Below are 13,253 nucleotides of genomic sequence, written 5' to 3' on the forward strand. Positions count from 1 at the left end.
AAGTGGCAGGAAGAAAAATTAAGAACGCAATCCCATTAATAATTGCATCAATAAGTATAAAATACTTAGCAATAAATTTAACCAAGTAGGTGAAAGACCTGCCATTTGAAATCTGTAAGTCATTAATGGAAGAAACTGAAAATGACAGAAAGAAATACAAAGCTGTATCATGCTCATGGATTGAAAGAATATCATTAAACTGTCCATACAACCCATAGTAATCAGAAGATTCAATGCAATCCTTATCAAAATACTAACAGCATCTTTCACATAACTAGAACAACAATCCTAATATTTGTAGGGAGGCACAAAACACCCTGAATAGCCAAAGCAATCTTGAGAAAAAAGAAAAATCCAGAGGTCTCACAATTCTAGATTTCAAAATATACCACAAAGCTTAAGTGATTAAAATAGTGTGGTCCTGGCACAAAAATAGATTGGTCAAGAGAACAGGATAGAGAGCTCAGAAATAAACCCATAATTTAATGGTTAATTCATCTATGGCAAAGGACTTCAGAAAATACAAAAGAAGTCAAGGATATACAATAGTCTGTTTAATAAAGGTGTTTGGAAAAATGGACCGTTATATGCAAAAGAATGGAACTGGCTCACTTATACAATACACAAAAATAAACTCAAAATAGATTAAAAATGTAAATGTGAGACCTGAAACCCTAAAACTCTTAAAATAAAACATAGGCAGTAATCTCTTAGATATTGGCCTCAGTAACATTCTCTACATGTCTCCTCAGGCACAGGGAACAAAAACAAAATTAAACTATTGGAACTATACCAACATGAAAAGCTTTTGCACAGTGAAGGAAACCATCAACAAAACCAAAATGTAACCTACTAGGTGGGAGGAGATATTTGCAAATGATGTATCTAATAAGGGGATAATATCCAAAATATATTAAGAACTTATACAATTTAACACCAAAGAAATCGAATTAAAAATAGGAAGAGGACCTGAATATTTTTTTAATGGCCAACAGACACATGAAAAGATCCTCAATATGATTAATCATCAGGGAAATACAAATCAAAACCATAATGAGATATTGGCTCACACCTGTCAGAATGGCTAGTATCAAAAAGACAAGAAACACCAAGTGTCAGTGAGGATGTGGAGAAAAAAGAACTCTCATGCACTGCTGGCAGAAAGGTATACTGGTGCAGCCACTGTGCAAAACGGTATAGAATTTCCTCAAAAAATTTAAAATAGAAATACGATACAACCCAATATTTCAACCTTTAGCATTTACCTGAAGACAAAAAACAAACAAACAAAAAAACACTAATTCAAAAAGATATACACATCTATCCATTCTGTGGCAGCATTATTTACAATAACCAAGATAGTAAAGCTCTATGTGTCCATCAACAGATGAAAGGCTAAAAAAGATTTGGTACATATACACACAATGTGGTATTCCTCAGCCCTAAGAATGAAATCTTGCCACTTGCAACAACATGGATGGACCTAAAGGGTATTACACTAAGTGAAATAAGCCTGACAGGAAAAGATAAATACTACATGATTTCTCTTATATTTGGAATCTATAAACCAAAACAAATGAGAAAAAGCAGAAATAGACTCATAAATACAGAGAACAAACTCTTGGTTTCCAGAAGGGAGTAGGGTGGGAGGAATGTGTGAAATAGATGAAGGGTACTAAGAGGTACAAACTTCCAGTTATAAAACAAAGTCATAAGCATGAAACGGTTATAGAATATCATCAATATTGTAGTAAGTTTGTATGGTGCAGAGGGTAATAACAAGGACTCTGGTGATCATGTATATACTTATTGAATTACCATGTTGCACCTAAAATTAATATAATATTGAACTACACTTCAGTGAGAAAGAACAAATTTTATCAACTCAAACCAATAGGCAATATCATGGCCCTAAAAATTAATGTGTAATATACAGATATTTCCTGAGTACTTGTCATGTGGTAGACTGTTTAAATATTATACTCATAGCAATCTGTAAATATTATCTCACTAAGCCCTGAACATGTTTATATTATCACTAAGGATACCCGTTTTATACTTACACACAAATAATGCCAAATACCTGAAGGGCCGTAAGGATATTTGCTAAGGCTTGTCCGTATGTGTCATGACAGTGAACAGCAAGCGCACTTGGTGGGATTTCTTTCATGACATTCTCCAACATTCTTCTCATGCTTCCTGGAGTTCCCACTCCAATTGTGTCTCCTAGAGAGATCTCATAACAGCCCATGCCATACAATCTCTTAGATACCTGTTGGAAAAGGTGAGGAGGTAGTAAAAAAAAAAAAAAAAAAGGAAATAAACAGATTCAAACCCTGTTATTCCTTAGCAAACATCACCTACAAGTAAAAGTTATGACTAAGATCAGTTATGTATTCACGGAAAACACAGATCTTAGTTTTCTGGTCCTTTTCCTTGGTTATTAAATCCCAAGTATTATATAAAAGTTTAAAAGACATTATTATAATTATCTTTTTCTAATAGTCAAGCTTGCCTTAGAATCATAACTCTCTCCATGTTCAGTTATGAAATTACAAGCTACAATTTCAATTATGAGAGGCTTACTTTCTCACCCCTTTAATCAAACAGAAGATTTACAAATTTACTTTAGAAGTAGTTTTTCTCTAGGCATTAGAGGTCAAGAGATATCAGGAATACTTTCAGCTCTGTCACTAAGTACTTCTGTGATTGGTAGAGTCACTTAATATTTCTGGTTCAAAAATGGATGCACCTATGCAAGGTAAACTGCAAGTTTTCTTTATGCTGGATATTAAAAGGTTGCTGATCATGAATTCCTAATGCTTCAGACTCCCTGTTATCCAGCTCTCTTTGGCAACTCCTCAGGCATTCTGGTGCAGTAATGGAGAGCCTGAGGGTATGTGTGGTCCATCCACAGACCCCATCCATGAGACAAAAGCCAGAAAAGCAAGGGAATCAGTGGACAGGTAGAGTTGGAGCCTAGTTTTTGTGGAGCCTGAAGTTATATCATTCTGGAAGTGTTCTTTAATAAAACAATACATAATTGTGAATGCAAATTTATAACGGAGTCTTAGAAGGGTCCCATACAGGTGAAGGACTAAAATATTTAAGCTTCTTTATTTTATAGTATATCTGCCTCTGTGTGCAAAGGTCTTCCTTAAATAATAGACTGGGATAGCACTCATTTGAAAAATCTGCAGTAAATTTCAAAAGTCAGATGAAGGCACAAAAGAGGAAATGCTTTATCCAAACTGAAGGTTTATCCTGCCTAAATTCTGATTTTCTAACAATGTCACCTTTAACGACTAGTATATATTGCTGAAAAACTGCTTTCTAATAGAAGGAACTTGAGTCTCAGGAGTAAGTGTAGGATCTCAAAGGAACGAACGCAGTGTACGGAAAAAGCAGTGTATATACTCTGTACAAATGCCCAAAACACAGGGATGCTACCTGACCAACCAAAGTGAAATTTAAGTGTGTGTGTACAATCTTCCTTGACATTCTGATGGAATGAGGAAAGGTCACTGAGTTCTACCCACATAAAAACCAAACAGGCATTTTTATTCTTTCATCTTTGAGCACCCATATGAGAAAACTCAATAAATAGTAAGGAGAACAGCCTTCTTCAAACAAACAAACAAACAAACAAACATCATTTTACCAACAGCCAGAAAACCACAGGTGTATCTTACTTCTGTCACTTTTTGTGGTGTGATGTTTCCTTCATATGGACAGCCCAGGGCACAAGACACATACCTAAATTTAAAATATAGAGCCATATAAATATATAGATGATAATTAAATCATTTCCTAATTTCCATTTTACAAAAAAATAGCTAAAAAGTCATCAAAATATTTTTTTACCATAGTCCTTCATTATTATTCTTAGAACAAAGAAAAACAAACTTGGAACATTTTTAATTTCATTCAATTTTTCTCTAAAATGACAACTTGATACATGTTATTTGATGGCAGATGGGAATAACAGGTGTTTATCTTGTGGAATTATTTATACTGTAGCAGGATATGAACATTCAAAGCAGAAAATACCAGTGAACTACAGTTTTATTTAAATAAGTACATACATTCAACTGTTAAATATCCAGTTCTTTGGAATCATAGAGAAATAGCCGGTAGATGACTAACTGAATTTCTCTTCACTCCCATCTGGATCTTTTGGCCTCATTTAGATACAGTCATTAATCACCCCAAAACTCCTAGAGCTGGCCACAGACTCAAAGTTCATCTTGTTTATCTCTTGGGTATACCTAAATCATCCCATACAGAAGAGTGTGTAGTCTATGTTTAAAAGGCTCCATGTAAAGATACTCCATAAGCTTCTTCAACAATTTACTCAAATACAAAAAGTCAAGCCTTTCCTGAAATGATAATGATACTTTTCCATCATAAAGTATTAAGCTTCAGAAAAAGCCTGTTTTAGCTATTTTCAGCTCAACACCAATCCCATTTTATTAAACTTTCCTCAGAGATTTTTACAACACTTGTATTAAAATAATGCATCATGGGTCTGATTGTCAGGGATGAAGCAATTCACATGAGTGAGAGGGTTGGTAGGAAATGAGGCTGGAGATCCAATTCTCTGAGCCAGAATATAACAGGCTTTAGATAATAAGGCACTTGAATGCCATGCCAAGGAGTCTGAACTTTGAGATCACTCAAAATTATTAGGTAACATAGTGACAAGATCAGAGTAGTTTCCCAGAAATGTTAATTCTATAGGAACTCTGGGAGTGGTTGCCAGTGAAAAGGTAGAGGCAAAACCAAGACAAAAGATAATAACGTATTTCCTTGATTCTAAGATGTTGTCCATTATAAGATATACTATAAATTTAATAACAGGGTTTGGAGTAAAAATTATATACATTGTGTGTGTGTTATTATACATATATACACAGTATGTATATATATATACACACACACATTACAATTGTATATATATTATATATATATTCAATGATTCAATACATTTCTAAAACTGTAATTTCAAAACTATTAAAATGTGAATAAAAGTTGTGCTTTGGAACTAAATAAGCAATTCAATAAGTCAGGTAAGCAATTGATGAGGACAGAGGGATAAAAAGGATGATTCAAATAAAATTTGAAAGCTCTGCAGTAAATCATTTCTCTGCTCTTATAATGACTATAATTTAATCTTGTCTGTATAACCTATATAAATTTAAACAATATATGGAAAGAAAATGTTCTATAAATGTAATAACTTGAAAAAAGGTGGTTAAAGATGAAAAAGAACATTTTCATTTCAGATGTAATGATTATAGATAAATAAATATATGTAATTACTTTATCATGAACCCAAAATATCTAGATATGATTGAATACAAAATCCAAGCCATCCACTTACATACCATCCCTCTAAATATGAAAAACAAAGTAAGGGAAAAAAAAAAAAACAAATACAGAATGATATAAAGAAACCAACCTCTCCTGCATTCTTAACTTACTATCTGGTCATAGCTCCCCCTTGGTAACATCACCTACATTTTCATTTACTCAAGTTTTCCCTCAGATTCCTTCCCAGCCCTATGGTTTGTCTGGTCTCCACAGTCCACTGCATTTCATCTTCCTACATACTTCTCCATTCTTGTGAGTGGCCACTTCTTTCACCTATTCACAGAGGGGGCTACGTTCTCCAAAATAAATGTGATGGTTCTCATCTATGTTACTTAACTTACTTTAATATCCTATAAGCATATGTTGGTAAATGAAGACCCACAGGCCAAATCTTGCTCATTAGTCTTTTGCAAGTAAAATGTTATTCAAACACCACCATGCCAATCTGCTTACCCATTGTCCATGGCTATTTCTGCACTGTAAGAGCAGAGTTGACTTGTAGCACAGACATGATCTGACCCACGAAACCTAAAATATTATTATCTAGTCTTTTACAGAAAAAGTTTGCTACTGGTAAAAAATTAAATATTTTCATGAGGATAAAATGGCCTCCACCATGGTAAAAATAGTCTATACTGTCTGCTTTGAATAGTGGCTAAAGTCAATTTCTAGATTTCTGCTCTTCTCTAATAATCTATTAGAGTGGTTCTCAAACTTGCCTGGGGAGTTTAAAAACCAAAACCCTAATGGTTAGGACACACTCCACCAATTATATCACAAACCTTGGGAATTAAATTCAACCACCAATATTTCAAAATGATTTCTAAAGTTCCATTTAGAAACTTGCCAAAATTGAAAACCACTGAAACATTAGCAATACTACCTCCCCTGGATTGCCTGATTGATTCCCTTGTGTATTAAGTGTTAATACACATATTTGAGAGTATTTAGTCTCAAGAATCTCACTACTATGCCATAGCACTTTTTATCTATTTTTAATTGGAGGATAGTTCAACTTCTCACAGACCTGTCTTGAATCATTTCTACTGTGCTTAAGGCCCCAACTGCAACCTCACCATTTCTTATTTTATCTTAATTCTTACCTCTGGTTCAATGTCCTTTTTACTGAACTACACCCGTTAGTAGTTCTTTCAGCAATGGTAAAGTTTTGCAGACTATTTTGTCACCAAATAATTTTACTTCACCTTCATTAATGTTTAATAGTTTGGTTGGGTATAAAATTCTATGTGAACAGTTATTCAGCCATTTTGAACATATTTCACTAGCCTGGTATCAGTTTTGCTGAAGAGAGTTTTGCTGTTTAATGGTGATTCTGTTATAGCAATTTTAAAGTAATTTGTTCTCTATTTTTAGGATTCTCTGTTTATATCTAATATTCTGCATTTTACCATGAGAATGTCAGGACTCTATACATCTTTAATATTAACATTGATGTTTTTCTTCAAATCTAGAAAATCTTCAAAATACTAGTTCATCAAATCTATGTGTATGTCTAACATTTATTTTCCCTGCTTTCTCCTTCTGAAAATTCTGTTAGTCACTCTCTCTTAACCTCACTTCCAAAAGTTCTATTATTTTGTTATCTGTTTTATTGTTGCAATTTCCTTAAATACTACTTCTAGTCACCAATCCTCCTTTCAACTGTATGTAATCTGCAGTTGAATGCAATTGTTTTCCTTTAATAAATGTATTTTTCATTTCAAGAAATATGCTTTTGTAAAATCTTCATCATTTCCATAAAGATCTGTTCTTTTATGTTCTTCCTTTTTTCTGTATTTTAAGGGGTTAATTTATAAAATATTCAGATTGCTCTATTTCCTTTTTTTCCATTAAAGTTTTCTGGCTTTTTCTTTTTACTTCTTTCTTTCCTAGTGTAGTGTGTATTGTCATGTGGTTTGTAATTTTTACTGTATCCTTTCATAGTGATTTTAGTTTCTGTAGGAGTTCCATGAGACTTTTGAATTACTCAAATGTCCCTATAAACAAGATCTGACTTCCTTTCGCCACTACCCAATGGATTTTACCAGTTCTTGGACAAATTTATACTTTAATTTCTTAATTGGGGTTTCCATAATATTCCACAAGTTCCAGTGACTTTGCATTGGCAAAGAGGTGATTCCAGGCTTCAAGAATATGGAGCGCCTGGGTGGCTCAGTCGGTTAAGTGTCCGACCTCGGCTCTGGTCATGATCTCACAGTTTGTGGGTTTGATCCCTGCATCTGGCTCTCTGCTGACAGCTCAGAGCCTAAAGCCTGCTTCAGATTCTGTGTCACCCCCTCTCTCTGCTCCTGCTCATGCTCACTCTCACTCTCAAAAATAAATATAAACATTAAAAAAAAGAATAATCACTATAAAATGCATGTTCTAGTAGAACATCTATCTTTCCTCATGTAGAAATTAAAATTCTGTTTTCAAGCCACTAGGGATTATGGGAATCTGAAATAGACACCCCCAGGTGTTAGTGGCATCAACCTGCATGCTCACCACACTTTCTCTGATGAAATTTGAGGACTTTCTTTTCTGAGTTTAGTTATATGTTTCAAAATTGGTTATATCCTCGTGTTTGTAATGGGAACAGAAAAGGGAGTCTCTTCATCAATTCAGTCCCACATAGTCTTCGTCTTTCATCATTATGCAGATAGATAATTCCAGGAACAACTCCAAGTCTCATGAACATTATAAATGGATTGCCTGACACATTCACATGGCATAGTAAGCTCCATATGTCAAAAATGGTGCTCATTCCTGCTTCCCCTGCATTTGCCATTAAAAAAAAATGCAGTCATTTTCGGAGTCTGTCCTGCCAAATCACTTATGGGTCACCTTTGAGAAACTATTCATTAACCCAAGTTGACTGGTTCTTCCTCTCCAGCCTCTGTTGTATGTGACCTCTGCTTAGTACCCCCCCCTCCCCAAATATACAGAACAGTCCCTGAGTCTTTTCTCCAGGTCAGCTGCATACATCTGCCGAGTGCTCTCCTTGCCTCTGGTCTCACACCACTCATCTGTACACTAATACCTATTGACAAAATAATAGATTTATAAATAGATTTAATAATAGGCATAACACAGAATAGATCTGATTATATAGAAAATGTACACGGACTTGCCATTGTCTACCAAATAAACTTGGTATTCAAGTTCAGCAATTTGTGAAACCTCTAACTTTCTATCTACCTCCCACTATACAGCCTCAAAAACTCCCGTTCCAGTGGAAATAAGCTCTTTCTTGTTACCTAAATGCTTCTTGAGATTTCTCTTCACCATGCCTTTGCTCTTTGTTCATTTCTTGCCCTGCCTGAAAAGCCCATTATTTCTGATTATGTTTCCATATATTTACCTATCTTTAACGGCTTCATTTTATTGACACTTTCTGCATTAAGTTTCTCCATATAACCCCAGAGAAATTTAATATAGTATTACTTTAAACTTGAATAGGATCTGTCTGTATGTCTCTTAATGTATTTGCCTTTTTTGACAATTTAACAACAATTTCTATATATACTATTTTCCCAGTCTGCTGGAAACTCTTTGAAGCTTGTCTACTTTTTCATTTTCATATTCCATACAATATCACTAGACACTACATTATATATAAAATATTCAATATTTCTTGAATAGATACACAAATTTGTTATTTAAGGTGCCATTTTCATCATTTAAATAATTTTCTATGAAACTCCTAATCTTTACGTGTATAGCTACATCCAGGTTATTAATGTTCTAAATCCTGTAGCAAAAGATGACAGCATATATTTAGGAGTTCAGACTTAGAGCAATATTTTAAACATCATATAGGATGACAGAATAAAGGAATGTCCAATCATATTGAAGCTAATTGTGCTAAAATTAAAGGCATGGTGTTATAAAATTTTGTGGATAGAAATGTGAGTTATTTTTCTTTGTGCTTGTAAAGACCATTTATCAATACTGTCCAAAATCGTGATAAAAGATAAACTGAGGCAATCAAGTCTTAACAACTTTACCTGGTGAAACTGAGTCATGAAAAAGCAACTAGAGTGAGGCTTTATCCAAGCCTACCTTCCCACAATTATCCTATGTTCTTTAATCATCCCGGTAAAAAGAAACAAAAATGATGAGGAAAAGCCTGGAAAAAATGTCACAGATACAAACGGAAACAATCAACGACTGCTATCCTCAGAAGAGAGAAACAATGCCAAGATTGAAGAGATGACATGTAATGTCAATTGAATATATTAAGACATTTAAATGTAGGAGCTGGTTTGATGCAGTCATGCATGACACATCTGCCTATAAACAATACAAAATAGCATTCCATTACTAATAAGCCAACTAAAAACAGACTGTGAGAGCCTGGTACACACTTAACACTACAGATAATATAAGAAATAAATACTGTCCCTTGGTCTCAAGGACCAATTCTGCTAAATTCTCTTTTTGTTCTAAAATGCTACTTTCAAGCAAAATGACAAAACACATTCTTTCCTCAAAGGCTCTATATGAAGGCTGTTTAGAGATGACTACACAACACAGCTTACACATATTAACTATTGCTGGGTATGTGTTATTCCGATACATGGTAGTGCCATGTTAATATGTAAAGCTAAAAAAAAAAAGTATAACCCTTCAAACAAACAATATGTATGACAGAAAATAGTTTTAACAGATGTCTCACTTTTAGAGTTTTATGTACCATGCTTTGGTAAATGAGGCTTTGAATTGCTCTTCAAATTTTTTCTTCCAGGCCAATAGGAAGGCCTCAGTTTAAGACATTGGAAATGAACTTGGCCAATAAACTGTACACTTAGAAGATGGTGCCAAATATGCAAGTGCATCTCCTGGGGTAGATCATCCAATGGAAGGTATTTGCTATGTTAGTCATGAGAAACACAGTGTATTTAAAATATTGAGACTTAAATAAGAAAGCTCATTATCACACTCAATAGTACTGCTATTATCTTCAAGTTCAGCATCAGAATCCATTATAACATATATTATGCAGACGAAGAATAAGGAACACAACATGTGCAACATGATCTAAATAGTTTGGCTAACACACAGGTTGCAAATTCTTGAATAAATAAGTTGGTGTTCAAAATTACCTCTCAAAGGGAAAAACTAATGAAAACCGACCATTCTGAGGTAGAAGAGTCTTCCCTTACTGCATAGTCATTTTAAGGGTTAGAAATTATACAGAGCTAAGCAACTCATCAAAAAATAATAATGCTCAAGAATGTCCTAATGTTAAGGGTGTTTCATCAAAGAAACTGGTCACTAATATACATAATACAATCTTATTCAGAAGCCGTTAAACCAGAATGGATTATTATTGGTCTTGGATAAGCAGAAAGTATGTGGTGAGGGTGAGTGCATTGATCAAGAGATATGCACTCTAGAAAAACAAAAGTGAAAATGAACTATTGAGACTATCCCAACTAAAAAAAAAAAAAAAAATTTCATGGTGAAGGAAACCATCAACAAAACGAAAAGGCAAACTACCAAATGGGAGATGGTATTTGCAAATGACATATCTGATAAGAAGTTAATATTCAAAATATATGAAGAACTTACACAATTTGACATCAAAAAAAATAATAATTAAAAATGGGCAAAAGATCTGAATACATTTATCCAAAGAAGATATACAGATGGCCAAGAAACTCATGAAAAGATGTTCAACATCACTCATTCACATCAGGGAAATGCAAATCAAATGACAAGGAGATATCACCTCACATCTTTCAAAATAGCTAGTATGTAAAAGATTTTAAAAATACAAAGTGTAGGTGCCGATGTGGGGTGGGGGAAGGGGGGAAGGACCCCTGGTGCACTGTTGGTGGGAATGTAAATTGGCAGTCACTGTAAAAATAACATGGAGGTTCCTCAAGAAATAGAAATTCCATACCATCCAGTCATTCCACTACTGGGTATTTACCCAAAAGAAAACAAAGACACTAATATGCAGTGTAAACCATTATCACATCCTAAAATGGTCTTTGGTTTTTCTGTATCTAAAAGTTATAAATGATTATCTATTTTAATTTCTCATTTGTCTTTTACTACTTGTTCTCATTATTTTGGACATTTTTTTTCTGGGAATTTAAGGAATCCAGTGGTTACAGTTCACAGTTAAATATTTTTGCATTTTGTATATTTATGTAAATAATGGATGGATAATTTTGTTTGGCTTCTAGGAGAAATGTTACAAAACTACTACTTTCAACTTTCAGTAGGCTCAGACCTTCAGAGTAATCATGGTTCAAATCATTTGAAGTCATTTTATAAGAAAGGCCTAAGACATCATTATGTAAAAAGTTTTGCTTTGATATGCACAACTGCTGACCTTGTGAATTTGTTATATATATTGATAAGCATTTTAATAGTGAAATTAATAATGGCTTGTTAGTGACAGTTTTTTTTTTAAATAATATTCTCACAAATAGTGTATGTGATTGTTGTGACTTCATTTAAGGTAAGTTGATACTCAGACAAGAAGAAATAAAACTAAATGTTTCATATATTAGAGCACTACTTCATAGCTTGAGATGTTTCAACTTTGAAAGGATCTTGACAAACCAAGATTTCATTATTTCAATAAGTGCATTGATAAAAATAGAGAAAATCATTACATTTATCAGACTTTTATTTTTCTTTGCCTTTTTAACTTTTTAAAAATTTTGACAGATATTAGAAAAATCACCTAGATATTTTAAACATATGTCATATGAATTAGACATTAACGAATGAAGTCCAAAATGTAGACATTTCATTGCTCACTCATATATAATGTATATTCAGCAGTAGTTAGCTGACTTTGCATTTTATGTCAATGATTTGGCATGGTATGCTTTCCCAATGTGTCCCAGATGTTGTGTAAAGTTCTGAGCATCTATTAAAAAATGTGTACACATGCATGTGTATATGTGTGTTACAGGATCGGGGGATCAAACCACAGCCTTAATTATCTTTAATAAAATCTGCTATTTAGACCATATGAAAGTTTACTATTTTTATTAAAATGTAAATCATTTTAGTAAGCATATAAGTAAGCATATAAAATGTGTACTGCCCCATGGCCTTTAAATCTGACAGCTGATGACATAAATTTTCTGCATGATGATCAAGTCCATGTTGATGCAGCTGTTGCCATATAGCCCCAGAAAGACATGCTGAGGCATCTACTTCAGTTTCCACTAGTTGAACATGACTCTTTTTTTCTTAAATGATTACCAGTGACTTATGACTTTTAATGATGAGTATCTAAATTCTAGATTGTCAGTAAAAATAAAATCTTATTTAAATTCTCTCAAAGTGTGAGGGAGTAGGAAGATAATTCTCGACACCAAGAGTGAACTCACAGACTAAAAGGTCTATTTCTACAAATGAATAGTGTTTCAGCAGATCTAGGAGTTGTGCTCAAAGGAGCAAAATCTGTGTTGGAAAACACACATTTATTTATTGTATACTTCTACAGTAGGTCTCCAATGTACTCTGCTGATGGCATTGGACTGTGAGTACTTCTTGTCCATCTTGCACTTTGTACCCTTCTTATTAAGGCCTGGCAAACTTTTTAAGTTATAGTATGGTTAGAAGTTTATTGAAGCGCCTGGGTGGCTTAGCACGTTGAACATCCAACTCTTGATTTCAGCTCAGGTCATAATCCCAGGGTGGTGGGATTGATCCCTATGTCAGGCTCCATAAAAGTGTGGAGCCTGCATCAGATATTCATATTCTCTCTCTCTCTCTCTCTCTCTCCCCTTCTCCCTCTCCTGACCCTTTCCCTGACTCACACATTCTCTATCAAAAGAAAAAGTTTCTAAAAATGTTTCTTTACTGATGGGACAATATAAATTGCTCAAAACTCAGTATTCAAGAGA

At 33.9% G+C, this 13,253-nt stretch overlaps 1 protein-coding gene and 1 long non-coding RNA gene across 4 annotated transcripts in view; one reads left to right on the forward strand and one right to left on the reverse strand.

Annotated features, from left to right (window-relative positions):
- LOC144235539 (uncharacterized) overlaps positions 1-13,253 on the forward strand; it is a 162,947-nt gene that overhangs the window by 115,487 nt on the left and 34,207 nt on the right. The window lies entirely within an intron of this gene.
- The window catches only part of HMGCLL1 (3-hydroxy-3-methylglutaryl-CoA lyase like 1), a 183,149-nt gene that overhangs the window by 88,117 nt on the left and 81,779 nt on the right, over positions 1-13,253 (reverse strand). For both annotated transcript variants that reach the window (XM_077769097.1, XM_077769096.1), the window contains exons 6-7: positions 3,693-3,756; positions 2,084-2,272 (exon numbers count right to left, since the gene is read on the reverse strand). In XM_077769097.1, the coding sequence (XP_077625223.1) occupies positions 2,084-2,272; positions 3,693-3,756 (253 nt within the window). The remainder of the gene's footprint in view (positions 1-2,083; positions 2,273-3,692; positions 3,757-13,253) is intronic.

Source organism: Crocuta crocuta, unplaced genomic scaffold (genome assembly GCF_008692635.1).
Source record: "Crocuta crocuta isolate KB4526 unplaced genomic scaffold, BGI_CrCroc_1.0 scaffold205, whole genome shotgun sequence".
Taxonomy (NCBI): Eukaryota; Metazoa; Chordata; class Mammalia; order Carnivora; family Hyaenidae; genus Crocuta; species Crocuta crocuta.